Source organism: Aquarana catesbeiana, linkage group LG05 (genome assembly GCF_042186555.1).
Source record: "Aquarana catesbeiana isolate 2022-GZ linkage group LG05, ASM4218655v1, whole genome shotgun sequence".
NCBI lineage: Eukaryota > Metazoa > Chordata > Amphibia > Anura > Ranidae > Aquarana > Aquarana catesbeiana.
The window spans coordinates 653,645,965-653,669,623 of NC_133328.1; the positions used below are offsets into that span (position 1 = coordinate 653,645,965).

Genomic DNA, 23,659 nt, shown 5'->3' on the forward strand with positions numbered 1-23,659 from the left:
GGTCAGTAACAAGGGGGGACAGGGTCAGTAACATGAGGGGACAGGATCAGTAGCACAGGGGGGATGGGGTCAGTAACATGGGGGGATGGGGTCAGTAACAAGGGGGGACAGGGTCAGTAACATGAGGGGGGATGGGGTCAGTAACATGAGGGGGGACGAGGTCAGTAACATGAGGGGGGATGGGGTTAATAATATGGGGGGGCAGGGTCAGTAACATGAGGGGGGATGGGGTCAGTAACATGAGGGGGGAAGGGGTCAATAACATGGGGGGGCAGGGTCAGTAACATGAGGGGGGACGGGGTCAATAACATGGGGGGGACGGGTCAGTAACATGAAGGGGATGGGGTCAATAACATGGGGGACAGGGTCCCTGATTTGAAGGGACTGTCCCGGATTTACAGAGTGGGGACAGGGTCAGTAACATGGGGGCACAGGGTCAGTAACATGGGGGCACAGGGTCAGTAACATGGGCGGCAGGGTCAGTAACAGAGGGGGTACATGGTCAGTAACAGGGGGGACAGGGAAAGTAACAGAAGGGGGACAGGGTCAGTAAAAGAGGGGGGACAGGGAAAGTAACAGAGGGGGGACAGGGAAAGTAACAGGGGGGACAGGGTCAGTAACATGGGGGGCAGGGTCAATAACATGGGGGGGACAGGGTCAGTAACAGAGAGGGGACAGGGAAAGTAACAGAGGAGGACAGGGTCATTACCAGAGGGGGCACAGGGTAAATAACATGGGGGCAGGGTCAGTAACTCAGGGGCACAGGGTCAATAACATGGGGGGGCAGGGTCAGTAACATGAGGGGGGACGGGGTCAATAACATGGGGGGATGGGTCAGTAACATGAGGGGGATGGGGTCAATAACATGAGGGGGGACGGGGTCAGTAACATGGGGGGGCAGGGTCAGTAACATGAGGGGAGATGGGGTCAGTAACATGGGGGGCAGGGTCAGTAACATGAGGGGGGACGGGGTCAGTAACATGAGGGGGGATGGGGTCAGTAACATGGGGGGGCAGGGTCAGTAACATGAGGGGGGACGGGGTCAGTAACATGAGGGGGAACAGGGTCAGTAACATGAGGGGGGATGGGGTCAGTAACATGAGGGGGGACGAGGTCAGTAACATGAGGGGGGATGGGGTCAATAACATGGGGGGGCAGGGTCGGTAACATGAGGGGGGACGGGGTCAATAACATGGGGGACAGGGTCAGTAACATGAGGGGAGACAGGGTCAGTAACATGGGGGGGCAGGGTTAGTAACATAAGGGGGGATGGGGTCAGTAAAATGGGGGGGCAGGGTCAGTAACATGAGGGGGGACGGGGTCAGTAACATGGGGGGCAGGGTCAGTAACATGAGGGGGGACGGGGTCAATAACATGGGGGGCAGGGTCAGTAACTTGGGGGGAGACAGGGTCAGTAACATGGGGGGCAGGGTCAGTAACATGAGGGGGGACGGGGTCAATAACATGGGGGGCAGGGTCAGTAACATGGGGGGAGACAGGGTCAGTAACATGGGGGGGCAGGGTCAGTAACATGAGGGGGGACGGGGTCAGTAACATGGGGGGGCAGGGTCAGTAACATGAGGGGGGACGGGGTCAGTAACATGGGGGGTCAGGGTCACATGGCCTCCTTCCAACTCCAGGCCCCTTTGCAGCCGCACGGACTGCATTGGCTATTGTTACCCTGGTACCCCCCGGTACCCCGATGACACAGAAGTGACACATTTATGTCTCCTATAGGAATGGAAATTTGCTGCTTTCTGTATCACCTCACAAGATGGCGACACTTCCCTTTCCTCTTCCTCCCCCTAATAGCAGGAATGGGGGTGCAGTACATATGAAGGGGATCGGTCTGATGTCAGTAATCTTATTAGAATGCCCTTGTACCCGTGTATAGTACCCGCCCCGGGGGCAGTCATGTCCCCTTATGATATGGTCATCCTCTGCTTCCTGCTTTGCAGCACCGCACAGTGACTGCGCTTTACTGCTCCTTCTCACAATGGAAGTCTATGAGTCAGCCGACCTACTGAGAGCAATGCAACCCTGAGAGGGCGATATCTGAGAGCGCCCCCTAGTTGTAGGTAAATTTAACACCAAAATTCGGATGATTGGGAGTGTAAAGATGTGAAAAAAATCCCAGAATCCCCGTCACTGAGAATACTCTGCACAGAACCTGTCCGCCATCCTGATCTTCCTGCAGAGCCCCCCATCCTCCTGCAGAGCTCCTATCCTCCGGCAGAGCCCCCCCATCCTCCTGCAGAGCCCCCCATCATCCTGTAGGGCCCTCATTCTCCTGCAGAGCCCCCCATGCTCCTGCAGAGCCCCTATCCTCCGGCAGAGCCCCCCATCCTCCTGCCGAGCCCCCCATCCTCCTGCAGAGCTCCTATCCTCCGGCAGAGCCCCCCATCCTCCTGCAGAGCCCCCCATCATCCTGAAGGGCTCCCCATCCTCCTGCAGAGCCCCCATGCTCCTGCAGAGCCCCCCATGCTCCTACAGAGCTCCTATCCTACTGCAGAGCCCCCCATCCTCCCGCAGAGCCCCCCATGCTTCTGCAGAGCCCCTCATCCTCCTGCAAAACCCCCATCCTCCTGCAGGGCCCCCATGCTCCTGCAGAGCCCCCATCCTCCTGCAGGGCACCCATGCTTCTGCAGAACCCCCCATTCTACTGCAGGGCCCTCCATCCTCCTGCAGAGCCCCCCATGCTGCTGCAGAGTTTCCTCATCCTCCTGCAAAACTACCCAACTTCCTGCAGATTCCCCATGCTTCTGCAGGGCCTCCCATCCTCCTGCAGAGCCCCTTCATTCTCCTGCAGAGCCCCCACCATCCTCCTGCAAAACCCCCCAACCTCCTGCAGAGCCCCCCATGCTCCTGCAGGGCCTCCCATCCTCCTGCCAAGCCCCCCATGCTCCTGCAGAGCTCCCATGCTCCTGTAGAGCCCTCCATCCTCCTGCAAAACCCCCCATCCTCCTGCCAGGGCCCCCCATCTTTCTGAAAAAAACACCATCCTCCTGCAGAGCCCCCCATACTTTTTCAGAGCCCCCATGCTCCTTCAGAAGCCCCCCCATCCTCCTGCAGTGCCCGGTCATTCACCTTCAGGGCCCCCCAATCCTCCTGCAGGGTGATGTGGTTGTTTCAAGGAGCACAATACAAAAATACTTGGACAAAGATGAGCTGCATGGTGGAGTTGCCAGAAAGAAGCCTTTACTGGGCCAATGCCACAAAAAAGCCTGGTTACAATATGGCCGACAACACCTTGACACGCCTCCCAGCTTCTGGCACTCTGTAATCTGGAGTGACGAGACTAAAATAGAGCTTTATGGTCACAAGCGCTATGTTTGGAGAGGAAGAATCCTATCCCCACTGTGAAGCATGGTGGTGGCTCATTGATGATTTTTTTTTGGGGGGGTGAGCTGTAAAGGCATGGGGGGGGGGAAATCTTGTGAACATTGATGGAAGATGAATGCAGCATGTTATCAGAAAATACTGGTAGACAATTTGCATTCTTCTGCAGGAAAGTTGCGCATGGGATGCTTTTGGACTTTACAGAACAACAATTACCCAAAGCACAAGGCCAAGCCGACCCTCCAGCAGGACAATGACCCAAAGCACAAGGCCAAGCCGACCCTCCAGCAGGACAATGACCCAAAGCACAAGGCCAAGCTGACTTACCAGCAGGACAATGACCCAAAGCACAAGGCCAAGCTGACCCTCTAGCAGGACAATGACCCAAAGCACAAGGCCAAGCTGACCCTCCAGCAGGACAATGGCCCAAAGCACAAGGCCAAGCCGACCCTCCAGCAGGACAATGACCCAAAGCACAAGGCCAAGCTGACTTACCAGCAGGACAATGACCCAAAGCACAAGGCCAAGCTGACCCTCCAGCAGGACAATGACCCAAAGCACAAGGCCAAGCTGACCCTCCAGCAGGACAATGACCTGAAGCACAAGGCCAACCTGACCCTCCAGCAGGACAATGACCTGAAGCACAAGGCCAAGCTGACCCTCCAGCAGGACAATGACCCAAAGCACAAGGCCAAGCTGACCCTCCAGCAGGACAATGACCTGAAGCACAAGGCCAAGCTGACCCTCCAGTGGTTACAGCAGAAAAAGGTGACGTTTCTGGAGTGGCCATCTCCTGACCTTCATATTATCGAGCCAATCTGGGGAGGTCTAATAGAAGACCACCAAAGACTTGGCATGACCTGGAGGCAATGTGTGACCAATGGGCAGCTCTACCATCACCAAGAACTCCTCATAGACAACTATTACAGAGGACTCACAGCTGTCATTGGTGATAAAGGGGGCAATACACAAGATAAAGAACTAAGGGGGCGCAGACTTCTGAATGGGGAGGGGGTCATATACTTCTCATCTATATACTGTATATACTTTGTATTTTTTGTTTTCTCTTTGAGTGCATAAATTACAGAAATAAAGAATAAAAAAAGTTTGCAGATGAAATGTTAATAAGACATGAAGTAGAGCCCAGAAATAATGTGTGGCCCCCTAGGACGAATCTCTTCTGGGGTCCCAGTCATGGTGGCCATAGAGTAAGAAGCAGTTTTGAAGACATCTGGAGACTTATTCATGATATTGGACTTCTTTAATTTGGAAAAGATAACTGATTATTGAGAGCAATGTGAATGTTTGGCAGATGAGGAACGGGCAGATATGGAGGGAAGACGATCACACCTCCAGTATTGGAAGGGGTTTCTATGGTACGAGTGGTCAGATTTTGGAGGTAGCAATGATTTTCTGAGGGCTCCTTTGAGGAAGATTGCAATCTTCATTCTCACTCCTCCATTCACCTGTTTTGATCTGGGAATTGCGGAGGGGACAACCCGATGTAGATGGGAATGTTCTCGGGGGGCGTATATAATGGGGGTCATTGATGCGGAGTATATAAATACCTGAAGAGATATGGGGGGCATCACACTGACTGGGGGGTCTATGAGCTCATATTAGGAGAGTGGGGGAGAACGGAATATGTCAGAACTTTTCATAGTAAGTTTGTTGTCCCCTCCCCCGGCCTGGCCTGTGCCCCCAATCACCCACACTTCCTTGTAGAAGAGCTTTTCCTACAGTTGACCTCCCATCTTCTGGCCAGGCGAACGCGGGTCCTGCGAGGCCAGGAAGACGTGTCAGTAATTACCGCAGTAATTAGCATCTCTGACCCTGAGCGCTAATCAGCCGAGCCCCTCTCCAGTAATCAGACAGGCAGCTGAATAGGTCTAATCAGAGGCAGGAAGACACAAATCAGCATATTGGGGGGGGGGGCTCATTATTAACCCCTGGCTCTGCCGATCACGGCAATCCACAACCAGAGCCAGGTTAGAATGGAACCATTAACCCCGGAATGGGGAACGCAATACACTGGAGGGAAGGAAAGACAAGATTCACATTCCAGATGATTCCCCAGATAACAACCCCAATACTTCCCGAAACCCACTGACCCCCGCCTGGCCCGCCACTGTACTGGGGTCCTGTCCTGTCTGTGACCCGGGTCCCCCCCACTCCTATAGTCTCGAGAGGGTTCCTGGTACTGCCTCCCTATATGGCCCTGTTATTGGGGCTGCCTGGTCTATGGCACCTAACCCTTCTGTTCTTGGGCTGGTCCCGGTCTAAAACATTGTTCTTGGCATTGTTTCTGGTCTATAGCATGGTTCATGGGGCTGTGTTATCTTTGGCACTGTTCTTTGCACTGTTCCTTGGACAGTCCTGGCCTATGGCATTGTTACTGGGCCTGTCCTGATCTATAACATGGATGTTGGCAGACTTTCTTGTCTATTGCATTAGCCCTATGGCTGCCTGGTCTTTGGCACTGCTCCTGGTCTATGGCATCTAACCCTTCTGGTCCATGAACTCTATTTTCTTCTTCTATCACCATTTCCCTTTCCTCATCTTTTACTGCCTTCTATTTCTTCCTTCTCTATTTCTCTCTCTCTATCCCTCTTTCACCAAATTCTCTCTTTCTTCCTACCTCTCTTCTTCTGTGTTTTCTTTCTCTTTTCCTCTCTCTCCTTCTATTTCTCCCAACTTCTTCTCTATTCACTTTCTTTCTTCTTCTTTCTCGCTCCTCCTCTATTTGTCTGGTTCCTGTTCTCAGAAAGTCTTTCTTCGTGTCTCCCTCTCCCGTTCTTCTCCCCCTCTCTCTATCTCCTTGTCTCTCATTCTTCATCTTCTCTGTCTCTTCCTCTTTCTCCTTCTCTCTCTCCTTCTTCCTCTCCACTTCTCTCTCTCCTTCTTCCTCTCTCCTTCTCTCTCTCCTTCTTCCTCTCTCCTTCTTCCTCTTTCTCCTTCTCTCTCTCCTTCTTCCTCTTTCTCCTTCTCTCTCTCCTTCTTCCTGTTTCTCCTTCTCTCTCTCCTTCTTCCTCTTTCTCCTTCTCTCTCTCCTTCTTCCTCTTTCTCCTTCTCTCTCTCCTTCTTCCTCTCCTTCTTCCTCTCTCATTCTCTCTCTATTTTTCTGGCTTTTGCTTTCGGAAAGTCTTTCTTCATTTCTCTTTTATTCTTTCCCTTCTTTCCAATTCTTCTTCTTTTCTTCTATTCCTATCTCTTTTTTTCCTTCTCTCTACTCTATTTTTTCTTTCTTCTTTTTCCTCTCTGTCTCTCTATTTCTGGCTCTTGTTCTTGGAAAGTTTTTCTTTGTGTCTCTCTTTTTGCGTTCTGCTCCCCCTCTTCCTCATTCTCCATCTTCTTCTCCTTCTTCCTTTCTATCTCTCTCTTTTTCTTCTATCTCATTTATTCTCTCTCTCTATTTCTGCCACTTGTTCTCATAAATTCTTTCTTCCTCTTATTCTGCTCCCCCTCCCTCATTCTTCATCTTCTCTCTCCTTCTTCCTCTTTCTCTTTTTCTGCCTCCTTCTTCCTCTCTCTTCTCTCTCTCTTTTTCTGCCTCCTTCTTCCTCTCTCCTTTCTCTTTTTCTGGCTCTTGTTCTCGGAAAGTATTTTGGTGTCTCTCTTTCATTTTCTCTCCTTTTTCCTTTCTATCTCTCTCTTTTTCTTCTATCTCATTTATTCTCTCTCTCTATTTCTGCCTCTTGTTCTCATAAATTCTTTCTTCCTCTTATTCTGCTCCCCCTCCCTCGTTCTTCATCTTCTCTCTCCTTCTTCCTCTTTCTCTTTTTTTGGCTCTTGCTCTTGGAAAGTCTCTCTCTCATTTTCTGCCTCTCTCTTTTCTCTCTCCTTTTTCCTCTCTGTCTCTCATTTTCTGGCTCTTGTTCCGGGAAGGTGTTTCTTGGTGCCCCTCTTGTTTGGTGATTTGGACCCGGATAGAGAAAAGTTCTTTGGGAAGAAGTTTGGTCTTGGCATTGGGTGTCCCTCTCCAGCCTGGCATTGTCCCTGGTGTCTGGGCAGCCAGAGATCTTCTCAGGATGACTGAAGAAGTGATGCGTAAGGAGTGAAGATAGATGATGGGAGCCCCCCCTCCTCCGCTGCCCCCCTCCTCCTCCTCCTGATGTGACACTCGGCTCTTCTCATACTGACAGTTCCTTCCATAGTCTCACATCTCCTGAATACCACCCAGCAGAGGGACAATAAGGACGATGCAGCGACCCAGTGGGGTGGCCAGTACTTTCTCCATAGACTCCCTGATTGGAAGCCCACCTGCTCGGCCAGGACATGTTCTTTACACTGGGTACCCCATGTACATGCCCTATAGACCCCTTGTGATGCCTCCGTCTCCACTCCCCCCGCTGGGACCTGTCACCCCTTTCACTGGACGCTTGAATAACAGTTTCTGTGCCAGCTTGGGACAAGGTCTTCCATCCATGGTGACCATCAGCACCGCTCTTCCCAGCTTCAGAGACTCATCTGACGCTCTCTACTCTCAGGAACCTATTGATGGGTCCCCAGACTCCGAGGAAGGGAACAGACAGCAAGAAGTACAGAGGACCCAAGAGAAAACTTCTGATACCTACACCAACCTGGCAGGTAAGTGGGCAGAGGAGAGCAGGAATGGGTCACTTCATGTCTGAATGAGGAGGTAACAAAACTAGAAGAGGAAGTCATTCCAGGTGGTGGTAGGTGAGCACCAGACTTCACAGGTGAGTGACAGGTGTTCATGATTATCTGTGCTTAGTCATAGACCTCCACATGTCATTCAGTGTACCGTTCATAGTAGAGAGGGGTGACAGGTGTGGAAAAATAATACAGGTGAATGAAGGCTCATGTCTCTATGGTTTATTAATGTCATTCAAAGATTAATATAGAGGATATGAAAACTGACAGGTGTGTAATAATGATCAGAGGTATAGGACAGGTGAGTGACAGGTGTGTGATAGTAATCAGAGGTATAGGACAGGTGAGTGACAGGTGTGTAATAGTGATCAGAGGTATAGGACAGGTGAGCGACAGGTGTGTAATAGTGATCAGAGGTATAGGACAGGTGAGTGAAAGATGTGTAATAGTGATCAGAGGTATATTACAGGTGAGTGACAGGTATGTAATAGTGATCAGAGGTATAGGACAGGTGAGTGAAAGATGTGTAATAGTGATCAGAGGTATAGGACAGGTGAGTGATGGGTGTGTGATAGTGACCAAAGGTATAGGACAGGTGAGTGACAGGTGTGTAATAGTGATCAGAGGTATAGGACAGGTGAGTGACAGGTGTGTCATAGTGATCAGAGGTATAGGACAGGTGAGTGACAGGTGTGTAATAGTGATCAGAGGTATAGGACAGGTGAGTGAAAGATGTGTAATAGTGATCAGAGGTATATTACAGGTGAGTGACAGGTATGTAATAGTGATCAGAGGTATAGGACAGGTGAGTGAAAGATGTGTAATAGTGATCAGAGGTATAGGACAGGTGAGTGATGGGTGTGTGATAGTGACCAAAGGTATAGGACAGGTGAGTGACAGGTGTGTAATAGTGATCAGAGGTATAGGACAGGTGAGTGACAGGTGTGTCATAGTGATCAGAGGTATAGGACAGGTGAGTGAAAGATGTGTAATAGTGATCAGAGGTATAGGACAGGTGAGTGATGGGTGTGTGATAGTGATCAGAGGTATAGGACAGGTGAGTGATGGGTGTGTGATAGTGATCAGAGGTATAGGACAGGTGAGTGATGGGTGTGTGATAGTGATCAGAGGTATAGGACAGGTGAGTGACAGGTGTGTCATAGTGATCAAAGGTATAGGACAGGTGAGTGATGGGTGTGTGATAGTGATCAGAGGTATAGGACAGGTGAGTGACGTGTTTAATAGTGATCAGAGGTATAGGACAGGTGAGTGACATGTGTTTAATAGTGATCAAAGGTATAGGACAGGTGAGTGACGGGTGTGTAATAGTGATCAGAGGTATAGGACAGGTGAGTGACAGGTGTGTAATAGTGATCAGAGGTATAGGACAAGTGAGTGACGGGTGTGTAATAGTGATCAGAGGTATAGGACAGGTGAGTGATGGGTGTGTGACAGAAAGAAGACATATAAGTCAGGTCAATGACCTATATTAACTCTGCACTCTGTACATAGTGAACCCCTGAACTCTGCACTCTGTACATAGCTCACCCCTGAACTCTGTACATAGCGCACCCCTGAACCCTGCACTCTGTGTACAGCAAATCCCTGAACCCTGTACTCTGCACATAGCACACCCCTGAACCCTGCACTCTGTACACAACACACCCCTAAACTATGCACTCTGTACACAACACACCCCTGAACTATGCACTCTGTACATAGCACATCCCTGAACTATGCACTCTGTACATAGCACACCCCAGAACCCTGCACTCTGTTCATAGCGCACCCCTGAGCTCTGCACTCTGTACATAGCACACCACTGAACTCTGCACTCTGTACATAGCACACCCCTGAACTCTGCACTCTGTACACAGCGCATCCCTGAACCCTACACTCTGTACATAGCACAGTCCTGAACCCTGCACTCTGTACATAGCGCACCCCTGAACTATGCACTCTGTACATAACTCACCCCTGAACTCTGCACATAGCGCACCCTGGAACCCTGAACTCTGTACATAGCACACCCCTGAACCCTGCACTCTGTACATAGCACACCCCTGAAACCTGCACTCTGTACACAGCACACCCCTGAACTATGCACTCTGCACATAGCACACCCCTGAACCCTGCACTCTGTTCATAGCACACCCCTGAACCCTGCACTCTGTACATAGCGCACTACTGAACCTTGCACTCTGTACATAGCGCACACCTGAACCCTGCACTCTGTACATAGCGCACACCTGAACCCTGCACTCTGTACATAGCACACCCCTGAACCCTGCACTCTGTACATAGCGCACCCCTGAACTCTGCACTCTGTACATAGCGCACCCCTGAACCCTGCACTCTGTACATAGCACACCCCGAACTCTGTACTCTGTACACAGGGCACCCCTGAACTTTGCACTTTGTACATAGCGCACCCCGAACTCTGTACTCTGTACACAGGGCACCCCTGAACCCTGCACTCTGTACATAGCACAGCCCTGAACTTTGCACTCTGTACATAGCGCACCCCTGAACCCTGCACTCTGTACAAAGCACTCCCCTGAACTCTGCACTCTGTATATAGCACACCCCTGAACTCTGCACTCTGTGCATAGCACACCCCTGAACCCTGCACTCTGTACATAGCGTCCTCCTGAGCCCTGCACTCTGTACATAGCGCACCCCTGAACTCTGCACTCTGTACATAGCGCACCCCTGAACCCTGCACTCTGTACATAGCACACCCTGAACTCTGTACTCTGTACACAGGGCACCCCTGAACTTTGCACTCTGTACATAGCACACCCCTAAACCCTGCACTCTGTACATATCACACCCCTGAACCCTGCACTCTGTACATAGCACACCCCTGAACCCTGCACTCTGTAAATAGCGCACCCCTGAACTTTGCACACAGCGCACCCCTGAACTCTGCACATAGCGCACCCCTGAACTCTGCACTTCTGTACATAGCACACCCCTGAACCCTGCACTCTGTATGGAAAAGTTGAACCACTGTGTAAAGACCTAAATTTTGTTGCCAACACCCCTTAAATTTGAAAGAGAAATCAGAAAAGTACCCCCCCGGTACTATTGGTCTGGGACTTTAAAGGCAGACTCAAAATATGAAATTGATTTAGTATAAAAATATAAAGTTTATTTATACACAATTAAAAAACATTGGTGCATACATCCCCAGAAGTTGCATAAAACAGCATCGTGCACGGGGGCTCATGTAGAGCTGTATATTTATGTGACAGTCTCTTCCCATTATGTCCGACGCGTTTCAGGAGAAAATGTATATCCCTTCTTCAGGGGCATGTAAGAGAGAAGATCATAAATTGAGGACATTCTACAACAGAACAGGAAGAGGTAAGAAGTATACACATGTTGTAAATAAGGATGAGCTCAGGCATGTTCGCAACTCGAGGTTCCCGATCCTGCCAGGAAGCTGACACTCCTCGAGGTTCCTGATCCCACCAGGAAGCTGACACTCCGCAGCGCTAACCTCAGGCAGTGATCCGTGGCTGCACAGATCGAGAAATGTCTCACTGCCTATGATTAGCGCTGAGGAGTGTCAGCTTCCTGGGGGATCGAGAACCTCGAGGAGTGTCAGCTTCCTGGCGGGATCGGGAACCTCAAGGAGTGTCAGCTTCCTGGCGGGATCGGGAAACTCGAGGAGTGTCAGCTTCCTGCTGGGATCGGGAACCTCGAGGAGTGTCAGCTTCCTGGAGGGATCCGGAACCTCGAGGAGTGTCAGCTTCCTGGCGGGATCGGGAAGCTCGAGGAGTGTCAGCTTCCTGGTGGATCGGGAACCTCAAGGAGTGTCAGCTTCCTGGTGGATCGGGAATCTCAAGGAGTGTCAGCTTCCTGGCGGGATCGGGAACCCCGAGGAGTGTCAGCTTCCTGGCAGGATCGGGAACCTCGAGGAGTGTCAGCTTCCTGGTGGATCGGGAACCTCAAGGAGTGTCAGCTTCCTGGTGGATCGGGAACCTCAAGGAGTGTCAGCTTCCTGGCGGGATCGGGAACCCCGAGGAGTGTCAGCTTCCTGGCAGGATCAGGAAGCTTGAGGAGTGTCAGCTTCCTGGCAGGATCGGGAAGCTCGAGGAGTGTCAGCTTCCTGGTGGGATCGGGAAGCTCGAGGAGTGTCAGCTTCCTGGCAGATCGGGAACCTCAAGGAGTGTCAGCTTCCTGGCGGGATCGGGAACTTCAAGGAGTGTCAGCTTCCTGGGGGGATCGGGAACCTCGAGGAGTGTCAGCTTCCTGGCGAATCGGGAACCTCGAGGAGTGTCAGGTTCCTGGCGCGATCGGAAAGCTCGAGGAGTGTCAGCTTCCTCTCGGGATCGGGAACCTCGAGGAGTGTCAGCTTCCTGATGGGATTGGGAAGCTCAAGGAGTGTCAGCTTCCTGGCAGGATCAGGAACCTCGAGGAGTGTCAGCTTCCTGACGGATTGGGAACCTCAAGGAGTGTCAGCTTCCTGGCGGGATCGGGAAGCTCGAGGAGTGTCAGCTTCCTGGCGGGATCGGGAAGCTTGAGGAGTGTCAGCTTCCTGGCGGATCGGGAACCTCGAGGAGTGTCAGCTTCCTGATGGGATTGGGAACCTCAAGGAGTGTCAGCTTCCTGGCGGGATCGGGAACCTCAAGGAGTGTCAGCTTCCTGGCGGGATCAGGAACCTCGAGGAGTGTCAGCTTCCTGGTGGGATTGGGAACCTCGAGGAGTGTCAGCTTCCTGGCGGGATCGGGAACCTCGAGGAGTGTCAGCTTCCTGGTGGGATCGGGAACCTCGAGGAGTGTCAGCTTCCTGGCGGGATCGGGAACCTCAAGGAGTGTCAGCTTCCTGGCGGGATCGGGAACCTCGAGGAGTGTCAGCTTCCTGGCGTGATCGGGAAGCTCGAGGAGTGTCAGCTTCCTGGCGGGATCGGGAAGCTCGAGGAGTGTCAGCTTCCTGGCGGGATCGGGAACCTCGAGGAGTGTCAGCTTCCTGACGGGATCGGGAAGCTCGAGGAGTGTCAGCTTCCTGGCGGGATCGGGAAGCTCGAGGAGTGTCAGCTTCCTGGCGGGATCGGGAAGCTCGAGGAGTGTCAGCTTCCTGGCGGGATCTGGAAGCTCGAGGAGTGTCAGCTTCCTGGCGGGATCAGGAACCTCGAGGAGTGTCAGCTTCCTGGCGGGATCGGGAACCTCGAGGAGTGTCAGCTTCCTGGCGGGATCGGGAAGCTCGAGGAGTGTCAGCTTCCTGGCGGGATCGGGAACCTCGAGGAGTGTCAGCTTCCTGGCGGGATCGGGAACCTCGAGGAGTGTCAGCTTCCTGGCGGGATCGGGAACCTCGAGGAGTGTCAGCTTCCTGGCGGGATCGGGAACCTCGAGGAGTGTCAGCTTCCTGGCGGGATCGGGAACCTCGAGGAGTGTCAGCTTCCTGGTGGGATTGGGAACCTTGAGGAGTGTCAGCTTCCTGGTGGGATCGGGAACCTCGAGGAGTGTCAGCTTCCTGGTGGGATCGGGAACCTCGAGGAGTGTCAGCTTCCTGGTGGGATCGGGAACCTTGAGGAGTGTCAACTTCCTGGCGGGATCGGGAACCTCGAGGAGTGTCAGCTTCCTGGTGGGATCGGGAACCTCAAGGAGTGTCAGCTTCCTGGCGGGATCGGGAAGCTCGAGGAGTGTCAGCTTCCTGGCGGGATCGGGAACTTCAAGGAGTGTCAGCTTCCTGACGGGATCGGGAACCTCGAGGAGTGTCAGCTTCCTGGCGGGATCGGGAAGCTCGAGGAGTGTCAGCTTCCTGGCGGGATCGGGAAGCTCGAGGAGTGTCAGCTTCCTGGCGGGATCTGGAAGCTCGAGGAGTGTCAGCTTCCTGGCGGGATTGGGAACCTCGAGGAGTGTCAGCTTCCTGGCGGGATCGGGAACCTCGAGGAGTGTCAGCTTCCTGGCGGGATCGGGAAGCTCGAGGAGTGTCAGCTTCCTGGCGGGATCGGGAACCTCGAGGAGTGTCAGCTTCCTGGCGGGATCGGGAAGCTCGAGGAGTGTCAGCTTCCTGGTGGGATCGGGAACCTCGAGGAGTGTCAGCTTCCTGGTGGGATCGGGAACCTCGAGGAGTGTCAGCTTCCTGGCGGGATCGGGAACCTCGAGGAGTGTCAGCTTCCTGGTGGGATCGGGAACCTCGAGGAGTGTCAGCTTCCTGGCGGGATCGGGAAGCTCGAGGAGTGTCAGCTTCCTGGCGGGATCGGGAAGCTCGAGGAGTGTCAGCTTCCTGGCGGGATCTGGAAGCTCGAGGAGTGTCAGCTTCCTGGCGGGATTGGGAACCTCGAGGAGTGTCAGCTTCCTGGCGGGATCGGGAACCTCGAGGAGTGTCAGCTTCCTGGCGGGATCGGGAAGCTCGAGGAGTGTCAGCTTCCTGGCGGGATCGGGAAGCTCGAGGAGTGTCAGCTTCCTGGCGGGATCGGGAACCTCGAGGAGTGTCAGCTTCCTGGCGGGATCGGGAAGCTCGAGGAGTGTCAGCTTCCTGGCGGGATCGGGAACCTCGAGGAGTGTCAGCTTCCTGGTGGGATCGGGAACCTCGAGGAGTGTCAGCTTCCTGATGGGATCGGGAACCTCGAGGAGTGTCAGCTTCCTGGTGGATCGGGAACCTCGAGTTGTGAACATGCCTGAGCTCATCCTTAGTTGTACTGGTGGGGGATTATACATCCCAACATCACCGCCTGTAATAGACTCATCACATATAAAAGAACTAAGGGTAGGTCTGCATCAGGGTTATAGTAATCCCCTCAGAGTGGATCCCCCAGGGTAAGGGGGGCCCCCAAGGCCTCGAATACCCCTCACAAGGATCCGAGGGCACAGGCAAGAAAGTCCGGCTGGTGGGGAGTTTCCATGAGTGATGATGTCACACCTAGAATCTAGATAATGGTAGAATAACGGGAAGGTCATAGTTGTCCCCCCATATTTATAACAAATAATGTCCCTCTCCGATATTCATCATAGACTCCCTATAAAGGGGTGCAGTCTGGAATCTCTTCCCCGGTAAGTATTGGGAATATATAGAGGGAATGGTTGAAGTTTGATGAGAGGTTCCCACAAAGGGGAACATACAAAACCAGAATAGCAGTCCCCCCAAAAAAGAGATCAACCATACAGAGTACGGGTATCACCGGTCCTTCATACCTACCTTGTCTGATTTCAGAAAGTCAAGACAATCCCCCCCCACCCCACCCCCACCACATTGTACCATCCAATTCAGCAGCATCTGCAGACACACCCCTCTAAATATCATTTAAAACACCCGCGCATGCGCGGTACGGCCACTGTAGGTGCGGGCACGCTCCGCCGCGTCATCCCAAAATGTGATGATGTTTGATGCACAGAGTGCGCCAGTGATCGAGGATGATCAGTGATAGGGCTCAGACCCCGGACCCATGGGCGTCCACAGAACTTTTTTCGGGGGGGGGGGGGCATAATTTTAGGTCACTCATGCTCCGCCCATTTTTGACAATGTCCTGAAGGGGAGGGGCTTAGTCATTATCACATAAAGGGCAGGCATGTGCCCACCAAATTTGGCCTGTACAGTATGTGTATATATAGGGGGTGGATGGGATTAGTATATACAGGAAGGAGGGTGGGTGTATATAGCTGTATACAGTACAGGACAGATGATATGATCTTTCTGGCACCCCCCATCACTGATCATACCTGTATGCACTCAGCTGCCCCCTGATCTGTATATACAGTATCTGACAAAAGTAAGTACACCCCTCAGTGACATTTTAGTAAATCTTTTCTTCTATCTTTTCATGTGACAACACTGAAGAAATGACACTTGTCTACAATGTAAAGTAGTGAGTGTACAGCTTGTATAACAGTGTAAATTTAATGTCCCCTCAAAATAACTCAACACACAGCCATTAATGTCTAAACCGCTGGCAACAAAAGTCAGTACACCCCTAAGTGAAAATCTCCATATTGGGCCCAAAGTGTCAATATTTTGTGTGGTCACCATTATTTTCCAGCACTGCCTTAACCCTCTTGGACATGGAGGTCACCAGAGCTTCACAGGTTGTCACTGGAGTCCTCTTCCCCTCCTCCATGATGACATCACAGAGCTGGTGGATGTTAGAGACCTTGTGCTCCTCCACCTTCCGTTTGAGGATGTCCCACAGATGATCAATAGGGTTTAGGTCTGGAGACATGCTTGGCCAGTCCATCACCTTTACCCTCAGCTTCTTTAGCAAGGCAGTGGTGGTCTTGGAGGTGTGTTTGGGGTGGTTATCATGTTGGAATACTGCCCTGCGGTCCAGTCTCTGAAGGGAGGGGATCATGCTCTGCTTCAGTATGTCACAGTACATGTTGGCATTCATGGTTCCCTCAATGATCTGTAGCCCCCCAGTGCCGGCAGCACTCATGCAGCCCCAGACCATGACACTCCCACCACCATGCTTGACTGTAGACAAGACACACTTGTCTTTGTCCTCCTCACCTGGTTGCCCCCACACACGCTTGTCACCATCTGAACCAAATACGTTTATCTTGGTCTCATCAGACCACAGGACATGGTTCCAGTAATCCATCTCCTTAGTCTGCTTGTCTTCAGCAAACTGTTTGTGGACTTTCTTGTCCATCATCTTTAGAAGAGGCTTCCTTCTGGGATGACAGCCATGCAGACCAATTTGATGCAGTGTGCGGCGTATGGTCTGAGCACTGACAGGCTGACCCCCCACCCCTACAACCTCTGCAGCAATGCTGGCAGCACTCATACGTCTATTTCCCAAAGACAACCTCTGGATATGACGCTGATCACGTGACCTCAACTTCTTTGGTGGACCATGACGAGGCCTGTTCTGAGTGGAACCTGTCCTGTTATACCGCTGTATGGTCTTGGCCACCGTGCTGCAGATCAGTTTCAGGGTCTTGGCAATCTTCTTATAGCCTAGGCCATCTTTATGTAGAGCAACAATTCTTCTTATCAGATCCTCAGAGAGTTCTTTGCCATGAGGTGCCATGTTGTACTTCCAGTGACCAGTATGAGAGAGTGAGAGCGATAACACCAAATTATACACACCTGCTCCCCATTCACACCTGAGACCTTGTAATACTAACGAGTCACATGACACCGGGGAGGGAAAATGGCTAATTGGGCCCAATATGGAGATTTTCACTTAGGGGTATACTGACTTTTGTTGCCAGCGGTTTAGACATTAATGGCTGTGTGTTGAGTTATTTTGAGGGGACAGTAAATTTACACTGTTATACAAGCTGTACACTCACTACTTTACATTGTAGACAAGTGTCATTTCTTCAGTGTTGTCACATGAAAAGATAGAAGAAAAGATTTAAACAAATGTCACTGAGGGGTGTACTTACTTTTGTCAGATACTGTATGTCAGACCCCCCCCACAGCTCTGCCCCCCTGTACACAGCCTCCTCCCTTCACTTGTAAGGTGGTCTTCCTTTTCCCAAGTCCCGTTCCCAACATGTTCCTGTGAAAATACAAAGGGCAGCAAAGCAAACACGAGGGGCGCACATACAGGAAGCAGCCAGAGGTGGCAGTAAAGAGCTCAATGACACAGATCTGCAGCACCCAGAGAGCCAACACAGCTACAGATGCGGCCACTGCAGACCCTTGTCGTTTCCAGAGGTGTCACTCGCCCCCCTTGCCCCTACCTGCGTATGCCCATGCCCGGACCGCGAGTGCACGGCTCCCCTCCCCCCATGAGAAACGGTGGGGGGGTCATGTATCCGCGGCTCACCAACGCACAAAGTAGGCGTCAAGTACTCGGGGAGGAGGAAGAGAAGAATACCGATCACAAAATCTGCCATTATCACCAATATGTCCCATTTGTCATTAGATACCCTCTGATGGTTGTCTCTGGGGTACCGCCTCAGGACCCCTCCCCCCAGGACTGTATATATTCATATGATTATTTCTTCTGCATTCCCCCTCCTCTGAGGCCTTGTTGTGCCCCTCACCCGTCTATGGCGGGCGGCCTTATATGTGGCATGGCGTGGGCTGATGCCTATTTTCCACACTCTTGGTGGCCTCCTCCCCTTGCACTTGCCGCCTACTTTGTGCATCGGTGGGCCGCCAATGCATGACGTCTAGGGTTCCCACCTGTCCAGGATTCACCTGGACAGTCCAGGTTTTGAATCATTTGTCCGGGTTTCAGTCGACCTGAAACCCGGACACAATATTCAGAAAGGAATGTAGCTCAGGACATAACTTGACAGGAAGGGGAGGGGTCTCCATGTGCGCCGCAATACTATTCTCTTTGGAGTTCCCAAAGGTGTCCCCGGTCTGTTACAATCCTGTAGTGTAGTCCCGGGGCCCTTCCCTCCGAGCCCTTTCCTCTGGGGCCCTTCCCTCCAAGCCCTTCCCTCCGGGGCCCTTCCCTCTGTGCCCCTTTCCTCTGTGCCCCTTCCCTCCGAGCCCTTTCCTCCAGGGCCTTTCCCCCCCGGGGCCCTTCCCTCTGTGCCCCTCCCTCTGTGCCCCTTCCCTCTGTGCCCCTTCCCTCCGAGCCCTTCCCTCCGTACCCCTTCCCTCCGAGCCCATCCCTCCGAGCCCATCCCTCCGGGGCCCTTCCCTCCAGAATCCTTCCCTCCAGGGCCCTTCCTTCCGTGCCCCTTCCCTCCGAGCCCTTCCCTCTGTGCCCCTCCCTCTGTGCCCCTTCCCTCTGTGCCCCTTCCCTCCGTGCCCCTTCCCTCCGAGCCCTTCCCTCCGTGCCCCTTCCCTCCAGGCCCTTCCCTCCGAGCCCATCCCTCCGGGACATTTCCCTCTGAGTCCTTCCCTCCGAGCCCTTCCCTCTGGGGCCCTTCCCTCCGGGGCCCTTCCCTCCAGAATCCTTCCCTCCAGGGCCCTTCCTTCCGTGCCCTTTCCCTCTGAGTCCTTCCCTCCGAGCCCTTCCCTCTGGTGCCCTTCCCTCCGGGACCCTTCCCTCCAGAATCCTTCCCTCCAGGGCCCTTCCTTCCGTGCCCTTCCCTCCGAGGCCCTTCCCTCCGGGGCCCTTTCCTCTGGGGCCTTTCCCTCTGAGACCCTTCCCTTTGAGCCCTTCCCTCCAGAATCCTTCCTTCCAGGCCCTTCCCTCCGAGCCCTTCCTTCCGGGGCCCTTCCCTCTGGGGCCCTTCCCTCCGGGGCCCTTCCCTCTGGGGCCTTTCCCTCTGAGACCCTTCCCTTTGAGCCCTTCCCTCCGGAATCCTTCCCTCCAGGCCCTTCCCTCCGAGCCCTTCCCTCTGGACCCTTCCCTCTGGGGCCTTTCCCTCTGAGACCCTTCCCTTTGAGCCCTTCCCTCCGGAATCCTTCCCTCCAGGCCCTTCCCTCCGAGCCCTTCCCTCTGGACCCTTCCCTCTGGGGCCCTTCCCTCTGGGGCCTTTCCCTCTGAGACCCTTCCCTTTGAGCCCTTCCCTCCGGAATCCTTCCCTCCAGGCCCTTCCCTCCGAGCCCTTCCCTCTGGACCCTTCCATCTGGGGCCCTTCCCTCCGGGGCCCTTCCCTCCGGGGCCCTTCCCTCCGAGCCCTTCCCTCCGGGGCCCTTCCCTCCGTGCCCTTCCCTCCGTGCCCTTCCCTCCAGGGCCCTTCCCTCCGTGCCCTTCCCTCCAGGGCCCTTCCCTCTGGACCCTTCCCTCCAGGGCCCTTCCCTCTGGACCCTTCCCTCCAAGCCCTTCCCTCCGGGGCCCTTCCCTCCGGGGCCCTTCCCTCCGAGCCCTTCCCTCCGGGGCCCTTCCCTCCGGGGCCCTTCCCTCCATGCCCTTCCCTCCAGGGCCCTTCCCTCTGGACCCTTCCCTCTGGGGCCCTTCCCTCCGGAGCCCTTCCCTCCGGGGCCCTTCCCTCCGGGGCCCTTCCCTCCGGGGCCCTTCCCTCTGGGGCCCTTCCCTCCAAGCCCTTCCCTCCAGGTGCTTCCCTCTGGACCCTTCCCTCCGGGGCCCTTCCCTCTGGACCCTTCCCTCCGGGGCCCTTCCCTCCGAGCCCTTCCCTCCGAGCCCTTCCCTCCAGGCGCTTCCCTCTGGACCCTTCCCTCCGGGGCCCTTCCCTCTGGACCCTTCCCTCCGGGGCCCTTCCCTCCGGGGCCCTTCCCTCCATGCCCTTCCCTTCGGGACCCTTCCCTCCAGGCCCTTCCCTCTGGACCCTTCCCTCCGGGACCCTTCCCTCTGGGGCCCTTCCCTCCGGAGCCCTTCCCTCCGGGACCCTTCCCTCCAGGGCCCTTCCCTCTGGACCCTTCCCTCCGGGGCCCTTCCCTCCGAGCCCTTCCCTCCAGGTGCTTCCCTCTGGACCCTTCCCTCCGGGGCCCTTCCCTCCGGGGCCCTTCCCTCCGGGGCCCTTCCCTCCGGAGCCCTTCCCTCCGGGACCCTTCCCTCCAGGGCCCTTCCCTCTGGACCCTTCCCTCCGGGGCCCTTCCCTCCGAGCCCTTCCCTCCGAGCCCTTCCCTCCGAGCCCTTCCCTCCAGGCGCTTCCCTCTGGACCCTTCCCTCCGGGGCCCTTCCCTCTGGACCCTTCCCTCCGGGGCCCTTCCCTCCGTGCCCTTCCCTCCGGGGCCCTTCCCTCCGTGCCCTTCCCTCCGTGCCCTTCCCTCCGGGGCCCTTCCCTCCGAGCCCTTCCCTCCGGGGCTCTTCCCTCCGTGCCCTTCCCTCCGAGCCCTTCCCTCCGTGCCCTTCCCTCCAGGGCCCTTCCCTCTGGACCCTTCCCTCCAGGGCCCTTCCCTCTGGACCCTTCCCTCTGGGGCCCTTCCCTCCGAGCCCTTCCCTCCGGGGCCCTTCCCTCCGGGGCCCTTCCCTTTGAGCCCTTCCCTCCGGGGCCCTTCCCTCCAGGGCCCTTCCCTCCGTGCCCTTCCCTCCAGGGCCCTCCCCTCCGGACCCTTCCCTCTGGGGCCCTTCCCTCCGGAGCCCTTCCCTCTGGGACCCTTCCCTCCAGGGCCCTTCCCTCTGGACCCTTCCCTCCGGGGCCCTTCCCTCCGAGCCCTTCCCTCCAGGTGCTTCCCTCTGGACCCTTCCCTCCGGGGCCCTTCCCTCTGGCCCCTTCCCTCCGGGGCCCTTCCCTCCGGAGCCCTTCCCTCCAGGACCCTTCCCTCCAGGGCCCTTCCCTCTGGGGCCCTTCCCTCCGAGCCCTTCCCTCCGAGCCCTTCCCTCCAGGCGCTTCCCTCTGGACCCTTCCCTCCGGGGCCCTTCCCTCCGGGGCCCTTCCCTCCGGAGCCCTTCCCTCCGGGACCCTTCCCTCCAGGGCCCTTCCCTCTGGACCCTTCCCTCCGGGGCCCTTCCCTCCGAGCCCTTCCCTCCGAGCCCTTCCCTCCGAGCCCTTCCCTCCAGGCGCTTCCCTCTGGACCCTTCCCTCCGGGGCCCTTCCCTCTGGACCCTTCCCTCCGGGGCCCTTCCCTCCGTGCCCTCCCCTCCGGGGCCCTTCCCTCCGTGCCCTTCCCTCCGTGCCCTTCCCTCCGAGCCCTTCCCTCCGGGGCCCTTCCCTCCGTGCCCTTCCCTCCGAGCCCTTCCCTCCGTGCCCTTCCCTCCAGGGCCCTTCCCTCTGGACCCTTCCCTCCAGGGCCCTTCCCTCTGGACCCTTCCCTCTGGGGCCCTTCCCTCCGAGCCCTTCCCTCCGGGGCCCTTCCCTCCGGGGCCCTTCCCTTTGAGCCCTTCCCTCCGGGGCCCTTCCCTCCAGGGCCCTTCCCTCCGTGCCCTTCCCTCCAGGGCCCTCCCCTCCGGACCCTTCCCTCTGGGGCCCTTCCCTCCGGAGCCCTTCCCTCTGGGACCCTTCCCTCCAGGGCCCTTCCCTCTGGACCCTTCCCTCCGGGGCCCTTCCCTCCGAGCCCTTCCCTCCAGGTGCTTCCCTCTGGACCCTTCCCTCCGGGGCCCTTCCCTCTGGCCCCTTCCCTCCGGGGCCCTTCCCTCCGGAGCCCTTCCCTCCAGGACCCTTCCCTCCAGGGCCCTTCCCTCTGGGGCCCTTCCCTCCGAGCCCTTCCCTCCGAGCCCTTCCCTCCAGGCGCTTCCCTCTGGACCCTTCCCTCCGGGGCCCTTCCCTCTGGACCCTTCCCTCCGGGGCCCTTCCCTCCGGGGCCCTTCCCTCCATGCCCTTCCCTCCGGGACCCTTCCCTCTGGACCCTTCCCTCCGGGACCCTTCCCTCCGGAGCCCTTCCCTCTGGGACCCTTCCCTCCAGGGCCCTTCCCTCTGGACCCTTCCCTCCGGGGCCCTTCCCTCCGAGCCCTTCCCTCCAGGTGCTTCCCTCTGGACCCTTCCCTCCGGGGCCCTTCCCTCTGGACCCTTCCCTCCGGGGCCCTTCCCTCCGGGGCCCTTCCCTCCGGAGCCCTTCCCTCCGGGACCCTTCCCTCCAGGGCCCTTCCCTCTGGACCCTTCCCTCCGGGGCCCTTCCCTCCGAGCCCTTCCCTCCGAGCCCTTCCCTCCGAGCCCTTCCCTCCAGGCGCTTCCCTCTGGACCCTTCCCTCTGGGGCCCTTCCCTCTGGACCCTTCCCTCCGGGGCTCTTCCCTCCAGGCCCTTCCCTCTGGACCCTTCCCTCCGGGGCCCTTCTCTCCGGGGCCCTTCCCTCTGGGGCCCTTCCCTCTGGACCCTTCCCTCCAGGACCCTTCCCTCCGTGCCCTTCCCTCTGAGCCCTTCCCTCCGGGGCCCTTCTCTCCGGGGCCCTTCCCTCTGGGGCCCTTCCCTCTGGACCCTTCCCTCTGGACCCTTCCCTCCGTGCCCTTCCCTCCGAGCCCTTCCCTCCGGGGCCCTTCTCTCCGGGGCCCTTCCCTCTGGGGCCCTTCCCTCTGGACCCTTCCCTCTGGACCCTTCCCTCTGGACCCTTCCCTCCGTGCCCTTCCCTCCGGGGCCCTTCCCTCCGGGGCCCTTCCCTCTGGGGCCCTTCCCTCTGGGGCCCTTCCCTCCGGGGCCCTTCCCTACGGGGCCCTTCTCTCCGGGGCCCTTCCCTCTGGGGCCCTTCCCTCCAGGCCCTTCCCTCTGAGCCCTTCCCACTGATCCCATGTAGTATGAATTATACCCCCTGCTGGATTTGACCGATTGAAGTGGTTTTGCTCTGTGAGCCCCACAATTCGGTGCAGACATGAAAGGGTTAAAGCAGGCGGTGCCGAGGCAAAACAACTCCCCCTGACTGCCCATCAAATCACCTATGAAGAGCAATCTGAATGTGGACTGCTCTTCAGAGACCAACGCAAGCCCTTCATTATTTTTTTACATTTTTTAAACAGTTAGAATTTTTTTATTGACTTTATTTAACCACTAAAGGACTGGAAGGTTTTACCCCCCTTCATGACCAGGCCATTTTTTGTGATTCGGCACTACGTCGCTTTAACTGACAATTGCGCGGTCGTGCGACGCTGGACACAAATACAATTGTCGTCCTTTTCTTCCCACAGATAGAGATTTATTTTGATGGTATTTGATCATCTCTGCGGTTTTTATTTTTTGCGCTATAAACAAAAAAGAGCGACAAGTTTGAAAACAAAAAAACAATATTTTTTATTTTTTGCTATAATAAATATTCCATTTAAAAAAACAAATTTCTTCCTCAGTTTAGACCGATCGATATTCTTCTACATATATTTGGTAAAGAAAAAAAAAATCTCAATAAGCGATTATTGATTGGTTTGCGCACAATTTATAGTGTCTACAAAATAGGGGATCGATTTATGGCATGTTTATTTATTTTACTGGTAATGGCGGCAATCTGCGATTTGTAGCAGGACTGCGACATTGCGGTGGACACGTCGGACACTTTTGACACATTTTTGGACCATTGACA

At 55.4% G+C, this 23,659-nt stretch overlaps 1 protein-coding gene across 1 annotated transcript in view; it reads left to right on the forward strand.

The window, feature by feature from the left end:
* The first annotated feature begins 7,189 nt into the window (after window positions 1-7,189).
* GBX1 (gastrulation brain homeobox 1) overlaps window positions 7,190-23,659 on the forward strand; it is a 43,957-nt gene continuing 27,487 nt past the window's right edge. Inside the window, exon 1 of the mRNA XM_073632936.1 lies at window positions 7,190-7,926. Coding sequence (XP_073489037.1) covers window positions 7,539-7,926 — 388 coding nt within the window. The 5' untranslated portion in view covers window positions 7,190-7,538. The remainder of the gene's footprint in view (window positions 7,927-23,659) is intronic.